The sequence below is a fragment of the Equus caballus genome, chromosome 11, assembly GCF_041296265.1.
Source record: "Equus caballus isolate H_3958 breed thoroughbred chromosome 11, TB-T2T, whole genome shotgun sequence".
Classification (NCBI taxonomy): Eukaryota; Metazoa; Chordata; class Mammalia; order Perissodactyla; family Equidae; genus Equus; species Equus caballus.
Window position 1 is genome coordinate 32,453,370 of NC_091694.1, and position 26,101 is coordinate 32,479,470.

Genomic DNA, 26,101 nt, shown 5'->3' on the forward strand with positions numbered 1-26,101 from the left:
TTGGTATGTTGGCTACAGATTCACCCTCCTAATTGGTTCTTTCAAGTAATGACTGATGGCAGGAGGAGACCAGGTGGGGTTGGGAAGCTGGGGCTGAAATTCTGCCATGGATGACTCAGAAGGAGATGGAATATTCTAAATTTTATACTTAGAACAGAGAAAGCAGGGATATAGTACCTTGTAGTCAGAAACCTTTATTAAAGGAGTTTTCAGCCCCCAGGGATCAACTGGAGCATGGTGGTCAATAATTACGAATACAGAGGGCTGTCACAACCAGACGACTCCTTTCTCCATGCTAACTACCCAAGCAGCGCTTAAGAATCCTTAGCCATGGGAGTGTTCTCTGTCTGGGCCAGGGAAGTGGAGGGGAAACCGAGGCATCAAACAGAGGAGAGGTCCTGAGGTGTTTCAAGGAACCCAGAAGGCTGACGCCCATCACCACACAGGGCTGACCACCCTCTTGGTCTTTGGATTCCAAAATATTGAACTTCCTTGTTGGAGATTTCCTTTTTCCCACGAGAAGAACATCTCCAGTGATGTAATAGAAGGCAGAGAGAGGAAGGATTGCCTTGCAGTCAACTTACTGGCACGTATCTGTTCTGTAAAGTTACAAGGGTCTTTGTCCATTGCTTCCAGAAATGCATACTCTGTCAGATCCCAAGGGGCCCATTTACAATTGATGACAAGAAGTCGGAGGGGTGAGTATGGAGAGGAGACTCCAGAGGAGTGGGGAGTGACTCCCTTCCTCCTGCTGCTGATCCTGTTTGGTGCCAAGCAATAGTCAGAAATCAGGAGTGGTGAGAAGCAAATGGCCCGGGTGGAAAGGAGAGGGGAGTTCACCAGGAGCAAGAGAATGAAGGTGAGCAAGAACTCACAGTGAGAGCCCCAGGGGACTGGGAGAAGGGAGTCTGCCAGGAGAGGGCAGGCCTTCCCGGGTAGGGGTGGCAAGCAGACCTCCTTGGATGGGGTACATGGCAGGCCAGCCCAGAGGCAGGGGGATGCTCAGGATGACCTGTAAGATTCCTTCCCTATGGAGGCCTCTGTAGAAATCCAGAATGGGTGAGCAGAAGTGGCTCGAGGTTCGATTTTCCTGAAGATGCCCTGAGCTGGAGGAGACAGGCTGCGTTGACTCTTCATTTATTTATGAGGCTATCGATTATAATGCAGCTTTTCCACAGGATCCTGAAGTAGCTGTAGTTGGGAGAAGAAACCTCTTACCAGTTAGCTTCCTTTGCCCTGGAGAAGTCGGGCACTCGGAGAGGCTGTCCCCCTCCCTCCCCGCGTTCTCCTCTACCCATCACTTTTGCAGCCCTCACCCCTGAGCACCCTGAGGGTTGGGAGCTTGGACAGCCCTCTACTTTCCTCTTTTTAAAAAATTTTTTATTTTTCCTTCTTCTCCCCAACGCCCCTGAGTACAACATAGTTGTATATTTTAGTTGTGGGTCCTTCTGGTTGTGCCATGTGGGACACCGCCTCATCATGGCCTGATGAGTGGTGCAAAGTTTGTGCCCAGGATCCGAACTGGTGAAACCCTGGGCCAGCGAAGCAGTGCACGTGAACTTAATCACTCGGCCATGGGGCCAGCCCCTCTACTTTCCTCTTTTCTCAGGTCTGGCTGTTCTGGTTTCTCCCAATATTTAGGACACACTTCAGCACCCCCAATCCTAACAGCAGGGCATTGCTTAACTCATGTGCAGACATTAAATTTCTGAGCTGGGGAAGACCTCCGAGATCTTCGCAGCAAAACCCTTTTGTTTTACTGAGAAGAAACAGTGGCCAAGGGGAAGTGATTTCCCCAAAGTTGCACAAAGCCAGAGTCACAACCTGGACAAGAATGGAGGCTTCCTGATCCCCCCAGGCGAGGACCCTTTGCACTGTACCACGTTGCCTCCATATCTGACCCTTCAACCCAGGGTTGGGGATGCCCCTGAACTAGGAATCACTCTCTGGGACCCTTGCCCCCTTTTACAGTCTCCCTGTAGGGCCTCTTCTTAGTTGTGTGTTGTTTTTTTTTCCCCTCCCCAAAGCCCCAGTATATCCTAGTTGTAAGTCCTTCTAGTTCTTCTACGTGAGCTGCCGCCACAACATGGCAACCGACAGATGAGTGATATGGTTCTGTGACGGGTAAGCAAACCCAGGCCACCGAAGCAGTGAGAGTGCTGACCTTTAACCACTAGGCTGTCAGAGCTGGCTCTCTCTTTTGTTGTTTTGCACTTGATGAAATCTTTGCTCTCAGTCTGCCCCAGTCCAAAAGAGGATTGAGGAGGTTTTGTATAGCCCCAAAGAAAAATAGAGGCTAGTGATAACGACTACAAACCTGATCGGACTCACCTGGCCTTATCCACCCTCCATTCCCACCTACCCCCCATTGGCCACCTTTCCTGAGGCCTCCCCCAGCCTCTATGTCCCAACATCAACCTTCAGGTGGGCAGAGATGCCCATGTCTAGTCCTTGTGAAAGAAGTTGGCTCTTCTCCCTTGGCCCTCATTCTGGGGCTCAGTCTTCCAGATCATTGGGAATAGGCCTTTCCATGTGGGCAGAATCCAGGAGACAGGCCAACATTACACCAAGCCCCAAGGGCTGGCTCCCCCTCTTTGGAGACCCTGAAGTTTGGCCCAACTGAATGTGGCTCTAAAGATGAGGACCACTGCCTAGGGTAAGTGGGCCCTCTGCCCTATCAAGGTTGTCTATGTCGTTATACTCCGTAAATTCCTTTTGGCATTCAGTGTTTCAGAATTTAACCCCAACCCAATTTACTGGCCTCACTCTCCTCTTTCTTCCCTTCTCATAGGCTATATACTGTAGCCAAAAGGAATTCCATGTGAGCACCATATATTCTTCCTGTGCCCCTATTGTTCTAGAATGCCCTACCCTCCTGCTCCACATGTGCAGAAAACCCATGTTCTATGCCACTTTCCCTGATTACGGCAGCTGACATTCATTGAGTATCTACTATGTGCTGGACTCTGTACTCTATCCTCACAAGAACCTCCAAATTCTCCCCATTTCTCTGTAGGATTACACAGTAAGTAGCAAAGTCAGGATCTGAACCCAGGCCTGTGGTCTCCAGAGCCCATACTCTTAGCCACTATGGTATATTGCCTCAAGAAATAGCTAACCTTTCCAAAATTATCTTTCTCTTGTCTAGGATTTTATCTGCACTTTCCGTATCACACATCACCTTTTGATTTTTTACTGTAACTACTTATATCATATACCCTAACTTCCTCACTAGACTGTGAGCTCTTGAAAAGTAGGAGCTGGGTCACATTTCGTGCTAGCACATGGCAGGGGGCCATTAAATGTGTTTGGGATGAAGGAATGAACACATGACTGAATGGATTTGAATCATAGCGAGGTCTAATGTCTGCCCAGGGTGGAGTAGGGAGTTGGAACTCCCTTTTCTGAAGAGCCCTAAGCTTCACATTTCCTTTTTAAAGGCACCATGGGAAACGAAGGGAAGGGAAGCGTTTCATAGATGAGTGAGAATAGGAACGCAAACCCCTGCATGTCTGTAATTACAGAGCCTCTTCGTGCTGGCTGCTGCTGGCAGCATGCTGGGGAATGTGTTTTCAATTCTCCAGGTTGGGAACTGCAGGTACTACCGATTGCTTTGTGTGGTCTGACATGGCTGTAAAGGGATGAGAGAGAAGAGGATAATAAAAGCCGTGAGCAATGGCTTTGCCAGGTGCAGGGTCTGCCCCAGAGCAAAGGCCTCCAGCATGCATCCCACCTTCAAGACCCACTTTGGGAAGGCAGAAGGGAGTCCAGCTACCCTTTCTGTGCCGGACTCTTTTGGGATCAGGGACTCCACACAGAGCAGCACATGGCAGGGTGGTCTCTGGCTGGGTTAAGGGCAGCGTCAATCCACTGGGAGTCCTTTCAAGTTGAGAAGGGGCAACCACAGGCTCTAAGGTGCAAGGCACTAGGCAGAGGACATGGAGTGTAGGCATCCTCTACGGAGGGTGTGTGTTGGTGTGTGCGTGTGTGTTCATGCTTGTCTGAGCGTGTCAGAAGCAGTGAGGGGGCCCGTAAGGGGACTGTGTTTCTTTCGGGGCCCTGAGATTCCCTGCTGGGCCCACTTTCTCCGAGGCTCTGTTCAAGACTCAGCTTTTCTGGTCCAAGTTTAGAACGGGCAGATCACGCTACTGGGCCATGGCTGGGAGGATGATTTCCAGCTCTGCCTTTATGTAAACCCACTTGTATTGAGAGACGGTGGGCTCCCACCCACCACTCCCAGCCTCATTCCTACAGTGTATCTTCATCTCCTGTCCAAACAGAGCGGCCTAAAAACCTTGCCTTTGCATGGTACTTTTATTTTGATACTTATATTTTCAAAGCCCATTTACAACTATTATTGCCTTCCATTCTTACAATAGCTCCTCCAGAGGTGAAGAAAGCTGATTCTTTTGATTATAGATGAGCAATTGAGGCCCACAGAGGCTCTGTGACTTGTATCGGGTCACACAGCAAGTTTGGGACCCGCTCTCTGGCTTCCTGACTCCAAGTTATTTCCTGTCTTTAGCTCTGGGCCCCCATCCCCCCATCTCCTTCACCTCCTGTGTCCTGAAAGGAAATCTTCACAGAGAGGCTTGCACTTCATTAGCAACATGCACATGAGTGCTCCTGGTGGTGGGTAGACAGCAATTCAAGACAGGCACCCTCCTTATCTCCTTCCCCCATTCCTACCCACCTAACCCTGACTCCCCCCCCCCCCCCCCCCCCCCCCCCCCCCGCAGGAGGAAGCTCAACTCCGGCAAGAATCCTCAATATAGCTCTTCCTGAAAACTTGGGGCACATGCCAGGGAGCTTTCCTGGGAGGAGAGTTGGTGCTGTTTGCCCTTCTTGGGAAGGAGGGAGAGACAGTGCTGGCTGGGTCTCCGTAGACGGGCCTGTGCGGGGCCTGGAGCAGGCCTGAAGACAGGGCAATGTGTTACAAGTTTCCCTTTGCCTCATCTCCCAAACTGGGAACCTAATGGTCACTGGGTGGCCATTTCTTTGAGACTTAGAAGTCATCTAGTCTGGCTCTACCCTCCATCTGAAACTTTGTTTATCTGGCTTTGGGGTGAGTCATTCATTGATTCATTCATTGATTCAGCAAATACTTGTTGACTACTGACCACGTGCCAGCCTTTGCTCTAGATGCTGGGGATACCACAGTGAACAAGACAGGCAAGAATCCGATCAGTCTGGAAAAGGACGCAGTTAGTTGGCACACTGTTATTTGGAGGTGGGGTTGGGTGAGGTCAGGATAGAGAAATAATAGGAGCTCAGAGAAGCAGGGTAGCTGGGAAGCCTCCTGGGGAAGAGGCATGTCTAAGCTGAAGCTGGAAAGATGAGTGGAGCATTAAGCCACCCAAGAGAGGGAAGAGTGTTCTAGGCACGGGGAATAGCCTGTGTGAAGGCCCAGAAGCTAGAGAGCACCTGGTACATTTCAGGAACTGAAAGAAGTGCAGAGGGCTGGAGTGTAGCATGCAAAGGGCAGGCAGATGGAGGAGGCAGTAAGAGGTGAGGCTGGGGCTGGGTCATGGGGGGCTCGAAAACCACATTGAGTAGAATGAACTTTATCCTAAAGACAACGATAAACCCCTGAAAGGTTTAAGATGTGTGATATATTCAGATTTGTATTTTAAAAAGATCCTTTTTGCTTTGTGTGGAGTGGTGCTGTTCAATAGAAATATAGTGAGAGCCACAAATGTGAGCCACATTTGTATTTTAAAATTTTCTAGTAGCCACATTAAAAATGTAAAAATAAGCAGGTGAAATTAATTTTCTTTTTTTTGAGGAAGATTAGCCCTGAGCTAACTGCTGCCAATGCTCCTCTTTTTGCTGAGGAAGATTGGCCCTGAGCTAACATCTGTGCCCATCTTCCTCTGCTTTATATGTGGGACGCCTACCACAGCATGGCTTGTCAAGTGGTGCCATGTCCTAACCCAGGATCCGAACCTGTGGACCCTGGGCCGCTGAAGCGGAACGTGTGAACTTAACTGCTGTGCTACTGGGCCGGCCCCGTGAAATTAATTTTAAAGAATATATTTTATTTAATTCAATCTATCAAAATTATCATTTAACATATAATCAATAGAGAAATCTTAATAAGATATTTTACTTTTTCTTTATATTAAACCTTCAAAATTCAGTGTGTAATTTACACTTACAGTGCATCTCAATTTGGACTAGCTGCCTGCTTTTTTTTTTTGAGGAAGATTAGCCCTGAGCTAACATCTGCTGCCAATCCTCTTTTTGCTGAGGAAGGCTGGCCCTGAGCTAACATCCATGCCCATCTTCCTCTACTTTTTTATATGTGGGACGCCTACCACAGCATGGCTTGCCAAGTGATGCCATGTCCGCACCCGGGATCCAAACCGGTGAACCCCGGGGCGCCAAAGCAGATTGTGCACACTTAACCGCTGTGCCACCAGGCCGGCCCCTGGACTAGCCACCTTTTGAGTGCTCAACAGCCGTATGTGTTTAGTGGCTACCGTGTTGGATTGTGTAGACGAAGAGACTGCATTTGAGAGGAACAAGAATGGCAAAGCTGTTGCAGTTGACCTGGAAGAGTACAGCAGCCTGGGAATAGCGACAAAAGGACAGATTTCAGAGATGTGATTCCAAGGTTGTCATACTGGGTCTGGACTTAACACCTCTGGATTCCTTTTATGTGAAGGAGAAATAAACTCCTACTTTGTTTGGGCTATTTTACTTGGGATTTTCCTTCTACTCACAGCTGAACCTAGTTTTGAGGAATCTATCACCTAAACGGAAATGTCCAATTGACAGATCTGATGGGTTTAAATAAGGAGACAGGTCTGAGAAAGCTACATATAGATTTGGGAGTTCTCAATCCATAGTTGGTCTTTGAAGCCATGGCAACCTATGAGATCTCTAGGGAGAATGGTCTAGTGAGAAGAGAAAAGGATCTAGAACAGAACTCTGAGGAACACCAACACAGGATGGGCAGAGGAAGAGAATCCTGCTAAGGACACCGAGAAGGAGCCGCCAGACAGGTAAGAGGGAACCAGGGAAGCGCTGCTCCACAGAAGCTTATGGAGGAGAGAATCCCAGGGAGGGGGTGATCAGCAGTGGTAAAGGCAGCTGTCTCTGTGGCTTATGCTTGTGAATGGCATCATAGAGCCTGAATAAACCAACTTCGGCTTCTGTCGCAGCCCCAAATTCCACCAAAGGCTGGTCATGTCATCCTCCTGCTCAGTGCTCTTCACTGGGCTCCCAGTTTCTTAAAAAGTTCTAGCACATCCTCTAGGCCCCTCCAAAGTCTGCTCCTAGTTTTTCTGTCCAGCCTGTTCCCTTCCCCAGCACACTCTGTCCCTGCAGGCCTGGTTTCCTACCATTCCTTGCCTTGGCTTGTGTGCTTCTCTCTGACTAAAGAACCCTCCCTCCCTCCCTTTTCTTTTATCCCCCAAATCCTACCATGTTTTAAGACTTAGCTCAAATGCCAACTCTTCTGTTCCTTGATTCTTCCAGACTGACTAAGTTCCCCCCCAACCCCATGCCCCCCATGAGCACTTTGCTCACTCTTGATCACAGCCCCCAGTTTAGTCTAGCCTGTGTTAAAGTGAGCTGCATACACGTGAGTAGAAGGTAAGCTTGGAGAAGTCTGAGGCTGCTTCTGGCTACTCATCCCTGTTCCTTTTGGCGCCTTCCACAGAGCTTGAGAAGATGTTTAAGAAATGTTTACGGATTCAATGGAATTGTTTTCCCTCACAGCCCCCAAGTAATAATGTGGTCTCAGTCTTCTTTGTCATGTCACTACAGGGGTTGCGGGGATGAGCGAGGCACTAAAATAGAGAGAAACTTGGTTTAGAGGGAAATAGACAGGAGTTGAGTTTGAATACAGCTTCTCAAAGAAATAGTCGCAGTCTGAGCTTCCTCTGACCTAAGCAGCTTACATCATCTGAATGCTCAAGAACCACCTTATTGGGGCTGGCCCTGTGGTTGAGTGGTTAAGTTTGTGTACTCCGCTTCAGCGTCCCAGGGTTTTGCCAGTTAGGATCCAGGTGCGGACATGGCACCGCTCATCAGGCCACGTTGAGGCAGCGTCCCACATGCCACAACTAGAAGGACCCATAACTAAAATATACAACTATGTACTGGGGGGATTTGGGGAGAAAAAGCAGAACCCCCCCCCCAAAAAAAGATTGACAACGGTTGTTAGCTCAGGTGCCAATCATTATATATATATAAAAAGCACTACCTTATTAATAGAAAAGCAGTAGAAAAAATTAATGAAATTAAAATTGTTTCTTTGAAGAGATGAACAAAATTGACAATCTTTAGCTAGACTGATCAAGGAAAAAAAGAAGACGCAAGTTACTAAAATCGGGAATGAAAGAAGGGACATTACTACAGACCTTAAAGAAATAAAAAAGATTATAAAGGAATAATAAGAACTATATGCCATCAAATTAGATAATCTAGATAAAATGGACAAATTTTTAGAAAGACACAAACTACTGAAACTATTTCAAAAAAAATCTAAATAAACCTAAAAGAAGTAAAGAGATTGCACTAGTACAGTCATGTGCTGCATGACAATGTTTCAATCAACGACAGACTGCATATACAATGGTGGTCCCATAAGATTAGTACCATATAGTCTAGGTGTGTAGTAGGCTATACCACCTAGGTTGTGTAAGTGCACTCTATGATGTCTGCACAATGACGAAGTCGCCTAATGACACATTTCTCAGAATATATCCCTGTCATTAAGGGACACGTGACTGATTTTTAAAACTTCCCACAAAGAAAATTCCAGGCCTAGATGGATTCACTGGTGAATTGTACCCAATGTTTAAAGAATTAATGCCAATCCTTCATACTCTTCCAAAAAATAAAACAGGAGGGAACACTTTCCAACTCATTCCACGAATCCAGTGTTACCAAGATATCAAAACCAACAAAGACTTCACATGAAAACTATATATCAACATTGCTTATGAATATAGATGCAAAAATCCTTAACAAAGCAAAACGGACACAGCAACATATAAAAAAGATTATACATCGTGACCAAGTGGGATTTATCACAGGAATGCAAGATTGATTTACTATTTGAAAATCAAAGTAATACATCATATTAATAAAATAAAGGACCAAAACCACATGACCATCTCAATAGATGCAGAACAAGTATTTGGAAAAAATTCAATACCCTTTCACGATAAAAATACTCAACAAACTAGGAATAGAAATGAACTTCTTCAACTTGATAGAGAACATCTACAAAAACCTCACATCTAACACTAGACTTAGTGGTGAAAGACTGAAAGTTTTCCCCCTACGATCAGGAAAAAGACGAAAATATCTGTTCTCACCAATTCTATTCAACACCATACTGAAAATTCTAGCCAGGAAAATTAGGCAAGAGAAAGGATTAAAGGGCACTGAGATTGGACAGGAAGAGGTCAAACTATCTCTATTCGTAGATGATATGATCTTGTACACAGAAAATTGTAAAGAATATATACACACTACTAGGGATTAATGAATGAGATCAGCCAAGTCGCATAATACAATATACAAAAATCAATCGTATTTCTATCTACTAGCAATGAACAATCTGAATATGAAATTAAGGAAACAATTCAATTTACAATAGCACCAAAAAGAATGAACTACTTAGGAATATATTTACCAAAAGAAGTGCAAGACGTGTACTGAAAATTATAACACATTATTGAAAGAAATTAGAGGAGATCTAAATAAATGGAAAGAAATCCTATGTTTATGGATCAGAAAACTTAAAAGTTGTTAAGATGGTAATACTGCCCAAGTTGATCTGCAATTTGACACAATCTCTCAAAATCCCAGCTGGCTTTTCTACAGAAATTGGTAAACTGGTCCTAAAAGTCATAAGGAAATGCAAGGGACCTAGGGTAGGCAAAGAATCTTGAAAAAGAAGAGCAAAGTTGGAGGACTCACATTCCAGATTTCACAACTTACTATTAAGCTACGGTAATGAAGACAGTGTGGTACAGGCACAAGGATATATATCAATGGAATAGAATTGACAGTCCAGGAATAAGCTCTTATATTTATGGTCAATTGATCTTTGATAAGGGTTTCAAAACAATGCAGTGGTGAAAGAATAGTCTTTTCAAACTAAAGATGTGGGACAATTGGATATGTATCTACATGCAAAACAATTAAGTTAGACCCCACCTCACCTCATACACAAAAGTTAAACAAAATGGGTCATTTAGCAAGAACTAAAACTCTTAGAAGAACATAGAAGTAAATCTTTATGATCTTGGGTTAAGCATCGATTTCTTGGATATGACATCAAAAGCACAAGTGACAAAAGGAAAAATAGACAAACTGGTCTTCAGGAAAATTAAAAATGTTTGTGCTTCAGAGGTTACCACCAAGAAAGTGAAAATACAATCTGCAGAATGGGAGCAAATATTTGTCAACCATATCTCTGATGACGGTCTAGAATCCAGAGTAGATAAAGAACTATTACAACTCAATAATAGAAAGAAAAATAACCTAACTAAAACATGGGCAAAGGATCCGAATAGACATTTCTCCAAAGAAAATATACAAACTGCCAATAAACACATGAAAAGATGCTCAGCCACCAAGGACATGCAAATGAAAACCACAATGAGATACCAATTCACATCCGCTAGGATGGTTATAACCAAAAAGACAGATAATTACAGGTGTTGGTGAGGATATGGAGAAATTGCAACCCTCATACACTGCTGGCAGGAATCTAAAACGGTGCAGCTGCCTTGGAAAACAGTCTGACCATTCCTCAAAAGTTTAAGCATAGAGTTACCATAAAACCCAGCAATTCCACACCTTGGTGTCTATCCAAGAGAACTGAAAGCATATATCCACACAAAAACTAGTCCATGAACATTTATAGAGGCATTATTGATAATAGCTAAAAAGTAGAAATAACCCAAATGTCCATCAACTGATGAATGGATAAACAAAATGTAGTATGCTCAAACAACAGAATATTAACCAGCCATAAAAAGAAATGAAGTACAGATTCATGCTATAACATGATTGAATCTTGAAAACATTATACAAAAGACCATATATTTTATGATTCCGTTTATATGAAATGTCCAGAATAAGCAAATTCATAGCGACAGAAAGTAGATTAGTGGAGACTGGGGAGAAATAGGGGAGTGACTGCCAATGAGTACGGGGTTTCTCGTTGGGATGATGCAAATGTTCTAAAATTACATAGTGATAACGGTTGTACAACTCTGTGAATATACTAAAAACCACTGAAATGTACACTTTAAAAAGGTGAATTTGATGGTATGTGATATACCTGTGGTATATACGGATATATGTGGGATATCTCAATAAAGCTGTTATACATATAAAAAGAGAATTACCTTATCACATTGAAGTGAGGTGGGCCTCCATTTCCTAGTGGAAAGATAAAAAAAAAGTTCTCGCCAACTGGAATATACCACAATACGCCTGACAAGGCAAAGTTTTCCTCGAAAATTGTCCTCAAAAAAGAAGGCAAAGTAGTGCAGACCTCAATTTTTAGGGCTCTGCTCACCATTCCTCACCTCCCTCTCCAGGATTGAGGGTGAGAGAGCATAGTGTATGTTTTTATGACAGTAGAGACAAGGATCTCCCTCGTAAATAATCTTGCCTCCCACTCTTGAGGCTGTCCAAGAGTAGACATCTGTGGTTTCTGCCTGCCCACTACCCATTCTCTTGTTTCTTGTAACTGCTTGTGGATTGTCCTACTGTCAGCTATTACTTCCTTAATCTCAAAAGGTCTGGCAGACTGCCCTTCAATTCTATGGCCAAAAGGTGGACTTGTGACCCAATCTGTCCAATTAGACACCTTTCTTTGGGAATTTGAATTAATAATGGGGCGACTCAAAGAAACCTGGTGATTTGCCCCACTCAGATGCCCAGAGGAAACTGTTCTACGGTTCCTGCTCCGTGGTAAAGGGAGCTATTCGGGTCCCGTTTCTTTCTTCAGGTATTTTTTGCACCCAAGAACCCTAACTTGGTCTTTTGTATGTTCAAGGACTGACAAATTCCATATCATTGTCTTGGTTCTCCCATGGCAAAGGCAGGGTTCCTCAGGATTGTCCGGACAATGAAGGAGGAAGGCTCCTAAATTATGAGCAGTCATGACCTAGAATCCACTACTGCCATTGGAACATCTTCTCTTTGGTTCTTTCTTGGTGACCATTTGCTCCTTTTTTTTTTTTTTTTTTTTTTTTTGAGGAAGATTAGCCCTGAGCTAACATCTGCTGTCAATCCTCCTCTTTTTGCTGAGGAAGACTGGCCCTGAGCTAACATCCGTGCCCATCTTCCTCTACTTTATATGTGTGATGCCTACTACAGCATGGCTTGCCAAGCAGTGCCATGTCCGCACCCAGGATCCAAACTGGCGAGCCCCAGGCCGCTGAAGGGGAACATGCGCACTTAACCTCTGCACCACCGGGCCGGCCCCGTGCTCTAATTTTTCAATTGAAGCTCTAAACATTCACTGAATCTTAACTACATCAAGACATTTTGTTAGTTGAGGGAGTACAATGATGAACAAAATGACATCCAACTTTGGTGGGTGCTGGGAACGTACAGATATGCTCTCTGAATTCTGACTCCGTGGACCAGAGAGAAGGAGCAGAAAAGGAGGACATTTAAGCTTGGCTAGAGGTACAGGCTCCCGGTCTGAGAAATTTCTCTGACCTACAGGGAAGGTAACCTTTCTGATGGGGTATTGAAATCAAGGAATCATGGACTTTAGGGCTGACAATGACCTTATAGATTATCCAGTCCTACGTTTTCCAGATGAAGAAATCCAGATTCTGAGAGGTCGAAATGACTTACTAGAGCCAACTGGGCTTAGGACTTCTCTGACTCGCAGTTCAGTGCTTATCTCACTAGCTCTGGTCACACGGTTGACCTTGGCTGGCTCTTCTAGGTTTCAGGGGACTTGGGAAGGAGGAGCGGCAATATTGGGGGCTTGGTAAATGGTTGCCTAGGGGAGCATGTCTTGCACAGCCACGAAAGAAATCAGCAAGGAATTGTGGCAGATTCCAGTAGTTCGAGTCACGTTACTTTCTTCCTTAGGTTTTCGCACTACACACTTAGCAGAGGAGACTGACACCGGGGTTTGCACTGCAACGAGAGTGTCAGTGTGTGTTTTTCCCACCCTTCTCCATCCTCCTGGAGCCCTTTAAGCAAGTCAACTGCTAAAGGGCTTGGTGAAATGACCTTTGTCACCGCCATGCTCTCTTTCCTCTGAGTGACCCAGTCAGCTGCGAGGGTGAGCTCTTGATTGTCTTTACCTGTAATGTGTCAGGATATCAGTCAAATATCCAGAGAGTGTGTGAGGAAGCAATCAATTCAGAAATCAGGTTTGGACTTTCCCCAGGGCTGACAATGATTTACCTCAGCTAGCAACTTGCTCTGAGCAGAAGGGCCCAGTGCAAATAGCACACATTGCTGGTTCTAGGGAGAGAGACAGGAAAGCCCAGAAATGGTTCTCTGGGTGGAGGAAGAGATAGAGTGTCCTTCCAAGCTGTATTTTTCAGCCATCAATGGGCACGATCAGTTTAACTAATACTTACAGAGAACTTCCCATGTCCCGGGAACTGTGCTAGGTCCTGCAGCCCACACATAAATAAGACATGACCCCTGTCTGCAAGGAACTACAGACAAACATCAGACTGACAAGTTTGATAGCATGCGGTCAGTGATGAGCCCTGGACGTTACCGAAGCACAGAAGAGGGAGATGCATCCTACCTGGGACTCAGGGAAGGCTTCAGAGAGGACCCCCAAACAAAGCAGTTAGCCAGGAAAGAAAGCTGTAAGCCTCACAGGCAAGAGAACCACATGAACAAAGGTGTGGAATCTGGATTTGGGGAAAACGGATGGTGTTACTAGAGCAGGAGGAGTGAGATGGGAAGTGTGGGCAGATAAGTCAGACAAGGCAGACAGGGTAAATTACTGGAAAGAGCATGGTCTTTTTTCTGAGCAGGGAAGAGGGAAGTGCCCGGAAGTTCTGCATTTTAGATAGATCACTGCAGTGTGGATTTGGGGAGGAGGAGCCAAGAATGGGGGCAGGGAACCAGCTGGAAGAGATGATGAGTACCTGATGCAGGGTATTCATAATGAAAATGAGGCGCTCAGGGCTGGCCCAGTGGCGCAGCGGTAAAGTTTGCACATTCTGCTTCTCGGCGGCCCGGGGTCCGCTGGCCCAGATCCCAGGTGCGGACATGGCACCGCTTGGCAAAAGCCATGCTGTGGTAGGCATCCCACGTATAAAGTAGAGGAAGATGGGCACGGATGTTAGCTCAGGGCCAGTCTTCCTCAGCAAAAAGAGGAGGATTGGCAGTAGTTAGCTCAGGGCTAATCCTCCTTAAAAAAAAGAAAATGAGGCGCTCATAATGAAGGAGGTATGGACTGGACAAATAGCCAGGAGGTGGGTGATGGTGGAAACGATGTGGGTAAGGGAGAGACACAAATCTAGGGAGCCTCGCAGGGTTGACTTGGTACCTGGGTGGATAAAGAGGCCATGGACTGAGATAAAAAATACAGGGAAGAGAAAGAAGTCTGGAAGAGAGCTGTTAATGATAGCTAACATTTATTACTCACTTCTATGGACCGGCATTGTGCCAAGAGTTCCTCATGCATATTCTCATAACTCTATGAAGTAGATATTATTCTCCATTTTCAGATGAGGAAAATGAAACTTTGAGATACTGAATAGCTTAGCCAGATCTGCACAGCTGGTGGAGGGTGGAAAGAGATTAGAATCCAGGCATTCTGGCTCCAGGGCGAATGCTCTTAACCACCAAGCTTTATATGTGTGTACGTGACGAGTCTGAAGAGCCTGTGGGACACCACAGTGGAGAGGTCCAGGACTTAGGGGAGCCCCCAGGGCCCAGATCATGGTAAAAATCACAAATATGGATGTAACTACCCAAGTTGAGCAGAGACCGGAAGCACAGCGCCCTGGGGAACCCTGATGTTACAGGAAGTAGCCAGAGGGTAAGGGGCCCACAGATGAGAGAAAAACAAAAGTCCCCTCGGATTTTTGTCTGAAGACATGGCTCTGCTATCTGGGCAATCAGGAATGGTGTGGTGGCATCAAATAAAAACGTCCACCAAGTTAAGCCGACATATTAATCATAACAGTTACTATGTTGCATAGTAATTATCTTAAACGGTAAGCATTTCACATAAATAGCAGTAATTAGTATAGCACAAGTTTCCCAAACTGTGTCCTGTGGAATAGAAGTTCCTGGAGATGTTAATAAATGTTTGGCAAAAAAAGGGCTTTGGAGTCAGATAAGCTTAGGAAACGTTGGTATAATCTAGACAGAGCACTGAACCCCTGGTTTACACTTTTTTTTGTCTTTTCTCTGTTAGGAGGCAGGATAGTAGAATGGCTAAGAGGACAGCCACAGGAAACAGACAGCCTGGGGTTGAATCCTGCTGCTGACAAGCTGGGTGATCTTGGGCAAGTTACTGAACTTCTCTAAGCAGTAGTTTCCTCATCTATGTAGGGGGATAGTAATATGCTCACTGAGATTGATCCAGAGAGTAAATGCAATAATACATTTAAAACACTTAGAAGAGAACGTGGCACAGAGTGAGGGCTCCATAAATATCAATTATTTTCTATAAACCATACTATAATATTAAGTCTCCCTTGATATCCTATAGTGTTTAGTCCTTGGCACACACATTTCACACACACACACTGATAACACCCATATTTCTTAAAAGTCAAAAGTCTTGGTTCTGCTCCTGGTAGCTGAAGTTCTCTGTGCCCCTACCTCCACTCCACCACAGCCCAGGACTGGGAATGACCCAACTCTTGCCCTACTCTACTCTAGGGAAGGGGGCAGGGAAAGGGAGGATTTATATCCTGACAGCATGGCCTTGGAAGGACCACTGCTAGTGCACACTCGAAAAGGGTATACACCTTCTGGGTGGACACTGGTCTGAACCAGGGCGCAGAGCTTAGCAAGTGGAGTGCAGGCTGTATTCTGCATGCCCTCACCTGCTCCCTAGGCTGAACGCCATTGTACAATGAACAACCTGCACAACCATACATGGCAGTTCTGACCTTCAGGCCATAGCAGGGGCTGGAAGCTAATGACCATCAGAGAAAGAGGGTCCAAGTTCTCCTCCCAGTAGTCCATGAGATTAGCTCTCCACAAGCCCTAAGTGGATAAAGGATCCTTCTTCTCTTCCCTCCCTCCCCACTTGTGCCCCACCCCCCATTCATTCACAGAGAGCCTGACCTCAGAATACCCTTGGTGTGAGGGGTACCTCAGGCTTTGCCTATTTTTCTGAAATCCACTGTTTGAGGTTGGGAGATGACAGAGCTGTGGAAAGCAGAAGCGGGAGGGGATGATTTTCTAGGTTTCCCCTGACACATAATGAATACTAAATTATGATGCTTCAAACCACAGCAGGTCAGGGCCAGACCAAGTCTGACTTCCTGACCAACGTTTGGGACAGTGAAGGGAAAACGATGGGAATGGGAACTTCTTAATCCTCACTGTGTGGCCCAAATGTTTGGCTCCCAATGAAGACTCACCACCCCTTTAGGTCGACACTTCCTTTGTGAGACAGAGGGGAATCAAAAGGCAGAGTTTCCTGTTCTCTGGAGGTGGGTAGGGTGGAGTGGAGGGCAGGCACACTCCCACAGCCTCTTCAGCCACTGGAGAGGCTGGGCTACTGCCTAGAAGCACCGCTGTTCAGCCTAGATGCCAAGTCCAGGCCTGACCTGTGGTGATCTGGCAAGGGCTTTCCCCGCTCTGCATCTTGGTTCTCTCCTTTACAAAGGGAGGAACATGAACGGGCCGAATTTTAAGGCTCCTTACAGCTCTGACATGCGATGCTTCGCACTTCTAGGGGGTTCTATTCACTTCCCCTCCAGTCCTGTCTAACTAGACAGGTGGGGGCAGACTGACCAGATACGGCTTACTCTCACCATCCCAGGGGCCTGTGTACCGAAGACGAACCTCCTTTCTCACAATTGTGCTTAGGGTCTGCCTCCATCGCTCTTGAAGACGAATAGCAGCTGGGGCCCCAGCTGGGAGTTTAGGTCGCATGTCCTTGAGACTCTGGAACAAAGACTGAGCTGGATGGGGAAGGGACCTTCCATGAATGTGAGGGGAGGGGAGCCCTGGGGCTCTTTATGCCTTTACCTCTCAGTAGGGCTGGCAGTTCCTTTCCTTCCCACAGATTTGAGGGGAGGGAAGGGGTCTTGTCTTTTCCTCTGAGGCTGATGACTTCAGCTTCTTCCCCTTCCCTCCCTAAGGTTAGGATCTCTACCCCTTCCTCATCTGCTCCCTGGGTCTGAAATCTCCATCCCCCTCTCCTCCTTTATTCTCCTTGGGCTTGGGGTCCTTACGCCCCTCCCTCTCTCCTTCTCTCTGAGCCTCGCCTCTTTATTCCTTTTTAGGCCTGGCCTCTCCAGCCCTGGACGGAGGGGTCCGCATTCTTCTTTTCTCTCTTAAGGCCACAGTTCCCTCCCCCAACCCTTTCCAGCTCCCCCTCCCCACCCCCTCCCTCCGCCCCGAGGCATTGTGGGAGGAAACAAGATGTGGTGCGAGAGCGGCGCGGGGAGAAGCCCGCAGTGCGGGGCCGGGCGGGCGCAGCCAATGGGCAGCGCGGACGGCGGCGCGCGCGGCGGGGGGGCGGGGCGGGGCGCTATTTCAGCGGGGGCCGCGCGTCGGCCGCGCTCAGCGGCGGAGAGGAGCGGAGCGGAGCTTTGAGGCGCCAGTGCGGAGCGGGCGTGCGGGCCGGCGGACGCGAGGCGGAGCGCGGGCGGCCGGGGAAGCTCGGAGGGCGGACAGCGGCGGCGGCGGCGAGCGCTCGGCCTCGGGCTGCGGGAGCCGGACACCGCGGCCGCGGCGGCTGCTGCAGGAGGAGCCGAGGGGACACCGCCCCTGCCCGCGCCCTGCCTCAGGCCATCGCTGCTCCCCCGGGGCCCCGCGCGGACTCGCCTCCGTGAAGGTGAGCGCTGGCTGGGGGCGGCCCGCGCCCGGGGCTTCGCCGCAGGGCCCGTGCGGCCTCCTCGCCCCGCGCGGGACCCGGAGCAGGGCTGGCCGCGGGGTAGCCGCCCGGCGCCCCTCCTCCCAGGGCTGCGCCACCCAGTGCCCTAGCGACCCCCGGGGCGCGGCTGGAGGCCCCGGGCTGCGGAGGGGCCGCTCCCGCCCCCCCCCCCCCGGGAGTCCCCCTGCGCTGCGTGGAGGCCTCCGGTGTTCGGGCCGATGGAGAGGGGGTGGAGAGGGCTCGGGCGTGACGCGGCTGCTCCTGCCGCCGCCGCCACCCTCTGGGGCGTCCTTCCTGCGGTGAGGACGCCCAGTCACTCCGGCGCTGCTCCAGGCCGGCCGGGCGGGGGAGGGCGGATGACCGGCCGGGGCTGCGGCCTGGCCGGGCGGCGAGGGTGGAGGCGGGGAGGAGGATGCTTGCTCATTCCCCGGGCGCTGGCCTGCGGGACCGCAGCTCTCTGGAGGATGGGAGGGTGGAGGGATGCGGCCCCCTTGGAGGAACGAAGGGAGAAAATCACGCGTTCGTGGGGTTTGGGGGTTGGGGAGGGCGGTCGATGTCATCCGGAGCCTTAACCTTTTTTGTCGCAAAACCGGGGCTAGAGGACGGGGAGCTGTCCTGGAGTGCCCTCCTGCTTTTCAGAGGAGCCCCTGGCTCGTGACTGAGGCAGCTGGCTTGGGGCCCCTCTGGTCATCCTTCTCTCCGGAGGCCCAGGTCCCTCGCTTTTTTCCCAGGAAGGAGGGGCTAGGCTGGCGCCTCCCTCTCCTTTTCTCACCGGCACCTTGGACAGGGGAGGCTGCGGCTGGGCCTCACCTCTCCGACGCCTGGGGGGCCAGGGGTGAAGAATCGTGGCATTGTAGTCACAAGACCGGCGTTATGTAACCGCAGGCTCTCTCCCGGAGAGGAAGGTGGCTTTTAATTACTGTGGCAGAGTTGTTCCTTTGGACTTTGGGGATGAGGCGGTGGAGGAGTAGGTGAGCTCGCTGGGAAAACCGGTGCCAATTTCGTGCTTTAACTTCGCCGTCTGTAACCGGGCCCCACCCCCACCCTTGGGTTTGTAAACAGTGCCCCCTTCTGAGTGGTAACCTGGAATAGGCCACCGGGTGACACTGGTTTTCTTCACATAGAGCCTTATAATGTCAGAACATTCTTCCTGTGCTAGTCAGGCCTTGAATAGTGTTCTCCTGACCCTTCCTCAGCACCAGGCGGTGCCCACGGACTCCTCTAGACGCTTTGACTTTGCCCCTCGGGGGCATCGGGGCAGAGGGTCCTGGTCCACTAACCCTTTCCTCTGCCAGCCTTTGTGAAGTGGAATCAGCCCTGCCTAGTTTGACGGTCAGACAAGGTACCTTGGATGCGGTCAGGGGCTGCCTGGGTGGCAGCTGGCATGCGTAGTTCTTTGCAGTTGGGGCAGGCTGAGGGAGTAGCCATGAGTTCCGCTTCCCCTTTCAGCCCACAGGCTAGTGTGGACTCAGAGCAGGGAGGCCTGGAATAGTACCAGGCGTCTCTCCTTGAGCAGGCAGGCCTGTGTGTAGCCTTGTATCAGACAGGGCTGGAACAACAGCGTCTTTTGTCCACTGGGCTGGGCCACAGAGTGGTGCTTTGGGGAGTGGGACGGGGTGGTGGTGGGATGTTGCTGCTCTGTGTGACGGGACTGTGGTCAAGGACAGAGGATAGGATTTTGCAGCTCCTCTCCTCTGTTCTTGCAAAGCACCTCACACGCTATAGACTGCCAGGCAGATCCTGGCCATTCCCTCTTGGGATTTCTGTCATTCTAGGAAGGGACCATACAATGTCTACCATGGACTTCTGGTTGCTATAGCATGAATGCCATGGCTTAGATAACAGGGATATGAAACAGGGCTGTTAAAATAATAATAATACTTGACCTTTGTTGTCTCTGTCACCATTGGGCATTGGTAGCCTAGGGGTTGGCAACATATTTCTGTGAAGGGCCATATAGTAAACATTCAGCCTTTACAGGCCATTCAGTCTCTTACAACTACTCAACTATGCTATTGTAGTGTACTGCTATAAACTTTTAGTTACAAAAATAGGTGACAGGCTGCATCTAGCCAATGAGACAGACCCCTGCATAGACTATCTTTGTTTGCAGATGTTCTCATATAATCTTAATTAATCCTTGTAACAACCCCTGGTAGAAAGCTATTCTCTTTGTTAAAATGGAAGTAATCAAATGTGGAAAGGCTAAATGACTTGTCCAAGACCATAAGAGTTCATAGTCGGGACCAGAAGTCAGGCCTGCTGATTCCTAGTTCATCTTTGCACTGTGATACCAATGATGTAATGTTATTAAATCAAGGGGCTTATTGTGTTCAGGTGTTATGCCACCTGATTTACCCCCAGGAATACTCTGCAGTCCTTATTTTAAGATAATGTCCTGAAAGGACAAAGGTTAACTTGCCCAACAACACAGCTAGTAGGTGGTATATTGTAATATCTTGGCTATTGGTGCTATTTAAAGTATTGGAAACAGATAAATTTAGAGTTGGAAAAACCTCAGGTGATAAAAACTGATGACTACTTATGGTTGGTTGGTTGGTTGGTTGGTTTTTTGCTATTTATCTTGTATTTCCCAGACTTGGGGACTACGTCTCTGCTAAAAGCTTAGGAGCTCCCTCTTCTAATGCCTCATGTCTGTGTTTTCTGTTGCCCTCACTGTGCTCTGCTCTCCCACTCAGGCCCCACACCCAGCTGCTAATGCCCATTGCCCAGAGCATGGAGTGTTCAGCCTCACCTCTCTGCTTCTTCTGCAGTGTCACGATGTCTGACCGGAAGGCAGTGATCAAGAATGCAGACATGTCTGAGGACATGCAACAGGATGCTGTTGACTGCGCCACGCAGGCTATGGAGAAGTACAACATAGAGAAGGACATTGCTGCCTATATCAAGAAGGTGTGCCAGGAGAGCTGTGGCTGGTCATCAGGGGTGGGGATGGGCAGCTGAGCTGTGCCCCAGGGAGGGTTGGAGCTGGGGACATAGCTTAGCAGATAGATCCCATCTCCTAGAAAATGAAACCCTAGGAACTTACAAAGCAGACAAATTATGGAGTGATTCTTAGTGCCTAAGCGTTTACCTTAGGAGTTCTTAATAGGAACTCTGCTGATTTGTGTGTTTATAAATATTTATGTGACTGCAAGGCATTGGAGAGAGAAGCTTCAGGATTAACTATGATTGGCCAAATTCAGAACTATTCGAAATGAAGATCAGGGATATCTAAATGGGATAATATAAGATCATATACAAATTTTCAGGGTCCTGTGTCACATAAAGTGGAATATCCCTATAATGATTTTCATCATCTAAGAGGTTTCCTTTTCTTTCTCTCAAAAAGTACTCAGTTACTGCATCATCCCTTTTCCCCTACCTTCTTATGAAAAAGGTGGGCTTGAATATATAATTTTTTAAAAATAGTTGAGCAATATTGGAATAATAGGTTTAGACTCTGAAAAATTCCTGAGTGAATGGATATGATTAACACGGTGAGGAAGCAGCTGAGCCAGAAGTGAGAAGTGGTACCCTAGGGCCCCTGATTCCCAGTCAGGATCCAGGTCCATTGATGGTATAGTTCCAGTCTTTGATATTCTTAGTTCTGGTATACCAAGAAGGATGCCAAAGAGTAGTGGCATTCTGGTCCATAGACGTGGTAGGGTGTCCTTGAGGGTGTCCAGAGTTTTACAGAACTCTGCTTTCCTGCCCAGATGGGTGGGATGAGAAGAGGAAACCTTGGAGTCCTGAGAGACTGTCCTTGTGTGGAGCAAGGCAGTGCAGAGCCAGTAAGGCTGCTGGGGGTGCCAGCTCCTTGTTGAGTGATGGCCTTTCTGTTCTGTCCTGTCCAGGGAGAGAATCCAGAATCATGGACTCTGAGAGCCATGAAAATTCTTAGATTATGTCTGACCCAGGTTTTTTGTTTTGCTGATGGGGAAAATGAGACCCAGGGAAGTGAGTATGGCTCTCCCATGTTACAGAGTCTTGAGCCAGGATTAAAGCTAGGTTTAGTGACCCGTGCCCTTTTCACTGTTCCCTCATACCTCTTGGAGTCATGTGGAATGGGGGCTGAGGAGGCCCAACAAGTTTTGTATGTTGGGCACCTGGGGGACAGGGCCCCATGGTTGGCAGCATTCCTGGCCCAGGGTGGAGGGCTGCTGCCCTTTTATGGCCATGGCAGAATGCATTTAGAACTGAGCCATCTGTTTCCTGCTGCTTCCATGGGGCAGCAGGGAGTTGCCTGTCTGATTAGGTCACAAGGATTTCCTAGGTGGTTTTGATGCTCAACTTGTGCCTCTGAGAGAAGTGAGGGAATTGCCCTAATCTCATGGGTGAGGTCCTTGTTCTGGTGCTTACAGCCCACACAGTGTCTGGCACACAGGAGTGCCTTTGATGACTTACACAGAACTGCTTCCTGGTACTCCTGACATTTGGTCCCTGTTTTGCTGTAGTGTCTTGGTTTTTGGCATTTGGAAATGCCAGTTTAGGAATGTGGGAGGCAGCAGGAGGCAAGTCCGGGAGGCTTGCTCCTCTGTTTTACTCCTGCTGTGTGACACTGGATTGGTCTTTTATGCTAATGGCTTATCTGGTGAAGAATCACAGGGTGGGCTGTGGAGTTAGGGTAGCTGGAGAGAGGAGAGATGATCCAGGTGTAAAGTGCTAGAGAGAAATAATGGAGCCTTTGTGGTGTTACATTATTAATGAGGGAAGGAGTGTTTTAGTCAGCCTTAGAACCTGAGCTCCTGTGGTTCAGGGAGCTGGGGCCATGGGCAGGAGGTGGGGTGGGGGTGATAACTGAACTGATCAGACTCTTATTCTGATTTCTCATCCTCCAGCTGTCCTAATCACCTTTCTTCTCTCCCTTTTATTCTTCTTTTAGGAATTTGACAAGAAATATAACCCTACCTGGCATTGTATCGTGGGCCGAAATTTTGGCAGCTATGTTACACACGAGACAAAGCACTTCATCTATTTTTACTTGGGTCAAGTTGCAATCCTCCTCTTCAAGTCAGGCTAGGTGGCCACAGTGAAGGTGTCAGTGGCGGCAGCAGCGATGGCAAGCAGGCGGCATTGCTGGGACTGTTTTGCACTGGGGCCAGCATCAGGATGTCCTCTCCAATGGCTGTGCTACTGCATGGACTGTGTACTCGATTTCATGTGTATGTCGCAGTAAACAAAACCAAACTTCTTTCTGTTTAGTTGCCTGGGGAAGAAGGCTGCTTTATGTTTATTTTTCAAAACTTAAAAATTTTTTTTGGTTGTATTGCACTAGGAAATCTCTCCCACCCCTCCCTTTTCTCTTTCTCTCCTTATACAAAATCAAAAGCCGTCAACAAATCCTGTAAGACTAGACGGGCTGGGGTAAGGAAATAGATTTCTGGAGATGGAACTAAAAGTGTGCAGCTGCCTCTTCCTGGTGGTAGATGCTGCTTTGGGAGAGCCAGGGAGGCTGTGGGGGACAGTGTTAGGAATGGCAAGGAGAGAAGGATAGGAAGGAGGGTAGGGGGATTGATCTAGTACCAGGGAGAATATTCCACTGAACTGTGATTCCACGGCTTGGGGCAGAGGGTGGGGTGGGGTAGGGGGGATGGATTCTTTAAGGGGCCCTGAGACGTGTTTGTCTGTGGTTGTGGGAGTGGGGAGCAGACTTGTCTTGCTGTCTTTGTCAGAAGAGTTTCTAAGTAAGGGCTGTGTCTTTGTGGATTACCTTCTATTCTTCCTGCCAGAGCTCATGCTGGGAGGATGTTGGGGGTCGGATTAGCTTGATTATTTTTCTTTTCATTCTTCCTTCTCTCCTTCTGTCTGCTCCCTGCTTAGCCCTCAGTTTTCTCATTCCTCTGGAGTTCTCTTAGAGCAGCCCCTGTTAGTTGGCCGGCAAGGGAATTTCCAGTGACTGTAGTTCCTTAGTTAGGTCTTAGCAGTCAAACCAAATTAATGTCTCCCTTGAGTCTCCTCTGTGTATATGTGTATGTATGTGTGTGTGTGTCTTGGTTTGGGGTAGAGGGGAGGGAGGGGCAGGACTGTGGAATCTCTAGGGTATATTGGTAGATAATGGTGCACAGTTAGTTGTAAGTGGGCCTTTATGTTATAAACCTCTGGGGGTGACTGGTTTGGGGGTGAAGATAGGTGTCACCCCCCCTCAGCCATCTGGCCCAGACACTCTGCTTGCCCTAAAGCCGTCTGCTCCCAGAAAGGCTTTAGGAGGACAGCCCATGATGAGATGGCCATGCTGCCATCTGCCCTGGAGCTGGGTCTCAGTAGAGAGGGAAAATGACTTTGGATGATTGCAGCCTCTTGTGGGAGGTATGGATGGAAGTGATAAGGGGCTGTGAGGGGCTTTAGGGGAACTTTGGAGGAGGTTAGTCTTGCAGTGATGAAGCCCCAGTATCAGGAGATGGAGCAGGGCCACTAATGGGAGGAGATTCCAAGGAGAATGCTGGGGAAATCTTGTAAACAGATAAACAGGGATGGGGTGGGGGTAGGGGTGAGGGGTGTCATTGCTGATTGAGCTGCTGATTCTTGTAAATCACATTCAAAAACTCTCATGTGTAGGATTGATGCCATGGGGTTTGGGATCCAGCTCATTTTTTTTTCCAAATCCATTCTTGGGGCTGGTGGGGAGGCAGGAGAATGTCCCCTCCCCAAGCCTTTAGTGTGTGCTGAGCTTTCTTTTTGATGCTGACGGGGGAGGGTGGGGACTGGGATGGTGAGTGAGTTCCCTCTGTCAAACTCTTTGGTGGGCACAAGATTGAGTGTTTTACTTTAGGTTTTTTTTCTTTTATGAGTGTCCAAATCTGTTTCCCCCTACCCTCCCTGACTTGTGTGGCCAGTTGGAAATGTCTGGTTTGTGTTCATCTCTCCTTCATTTCTGGAGCAGGAGCTGAGATCCTGCCACATCTCCTATGCTCTGCATCCACGCCTCTTTTGGACATTAAAGATCGATTGATGCACTTCTGAGCTGTTTGGGTTTCTTTGGGTAAAAGGTTTGCTCTGGTGGCAGTGATGGGGGGTGGAAGGTATCTAGGGTGGAATATAATGGAGGCTAAAGAGATAAGACCTGGCAGGGAGAGAGAGTGATTGGCCTGAATCAGGTCTTAGTTGTAGGGCCTAGGCTCGGGCCCTTTAAGTGGAGAAAAACTAACCAGCAGCACTCACCTGTAAGGTTTCTTGGGTCCCTTGGAGATAGGGGAGCCACTTTTTGGGTCTTTGGTATACTAGATGCGGCTTCCTGGTGTCCAGCTTCTAGGTCCAGGAGGAGTTTGGCTTCTTAGAACATTTGGCCAAAGCTCATAGCCCTCCTGGTTCCCATTCTAGGCTTCCCTGAGACCTGGAGACTGTGTCTATTAGCTAAGTCCCATTCCAACCACTCATAAATGGAAAAACTGGGGGGTCTTCAGAAAGAAGGAAACTTTTTTGGTGGAACCTGAGTGACTCTCTTGACTCCTGGCTTATCCTGGTTATCCCACTTGGGGGCTCCTGCCCCCACACACCTGGAGAAATCAGCAGTATCGAGACACTTCTGAGACTGCCCACCCTTGCCCCTAAGCCGCCGGTTTCTGGGCTTATGGCTACAACCCTTCTAGAGGTGTTAGAGAGCATAGGTGCTTTGTACTCAGGTCTGTTAACAATTATTCACTCAAAGACACTGAGTTCTTGTGTGCTTGGGCCTAGAATACTGTTCACACAGGAGAGCAAGACAGGCAAGTTCAGTGCTTCCATGGCATGTACATTCTAATGGGTAGAGCAGACATACACATTGATAAACTGTTTCCAATAGTGGTAAATGTACTATCAAGGAAATAAATCAGGCAATGAGCTATTGATTGTTGGAGGTAGGCAGATTGGGTTCCTTTACATAGAAAGTTGCTGGGCTGGATCTTGGGGAGAAGGCTCTACCTCTGAGGCAGTGAGGTCCTAAGGGAGTAAGACAAAGGGCTCTCTAGAACTCCGACTTCTGTCCTTGCCTTTGCTGGTATGAGTAATTTGTCAGCTGGAGACTTGCAGGAGGAGAGTGAGGCCATGGTCCACATTTTTTCTGTGATGGGTATCTCTAGAGCC

The 26,101-nt window shown here is 48.1% G+C and overlaps 1 protein-coding gene and 1 long non-coding RNA gene across 3 annotated transcripts; one reads left to right on the forward strand and one right to left on the reverse strand.

Annotated features, from left to right (window-relative positions):
- Positions 1-178: 178 nt before the first annotated feature.
- Positions 179-16,234, reverse strand: LOC111775674 (uncharacterized). Its single transcript, XR_011423029.1, has 3 exons — positions 16,098-16,234; positions 1,013-1,191; positions 179-760 (listed from the first exon to the last, which is right to left on the reverse strand). It is a non-coding gene; the product is annotated as an uncharacterized lncRNA (long non-coding RNA).
- Positions 6,912-24,993, forward strand: DYNLL2 (dynein light chain LC8-type 2). Of its 2 annotated transcripts, none has more exons than XM_005597508.4 (3): positions 6,912-7,007; positions 20,812-20,950; positions 22,923-24,993. In XM_005597508.4, the coding sequence occupies exons 2-3, from the start codon at positions 20,819-20,821 to the stop codon at positions 23,058-23,060; spliced, it is 270 nt and encodes an 89-aa protein (XP_005597565.1). In that variant the 5' UTR covers positions 6,912-7,007; positions 20,812-20,818; the 3' UTR covers positions 23,061-24,993. The 2 variants fall into 2 exon arrangements, with proteins under 2 accessions (XP_005597565.1, XP_023508634.1); XM_023652866.2 differs by lacking the exon at positions 6,912-7,007 and adding an exon at positions 17,764-17,998.
- The last annotated feature ends 1,108 nt before the right edge of the window (positions 24,994-26,101 follow it).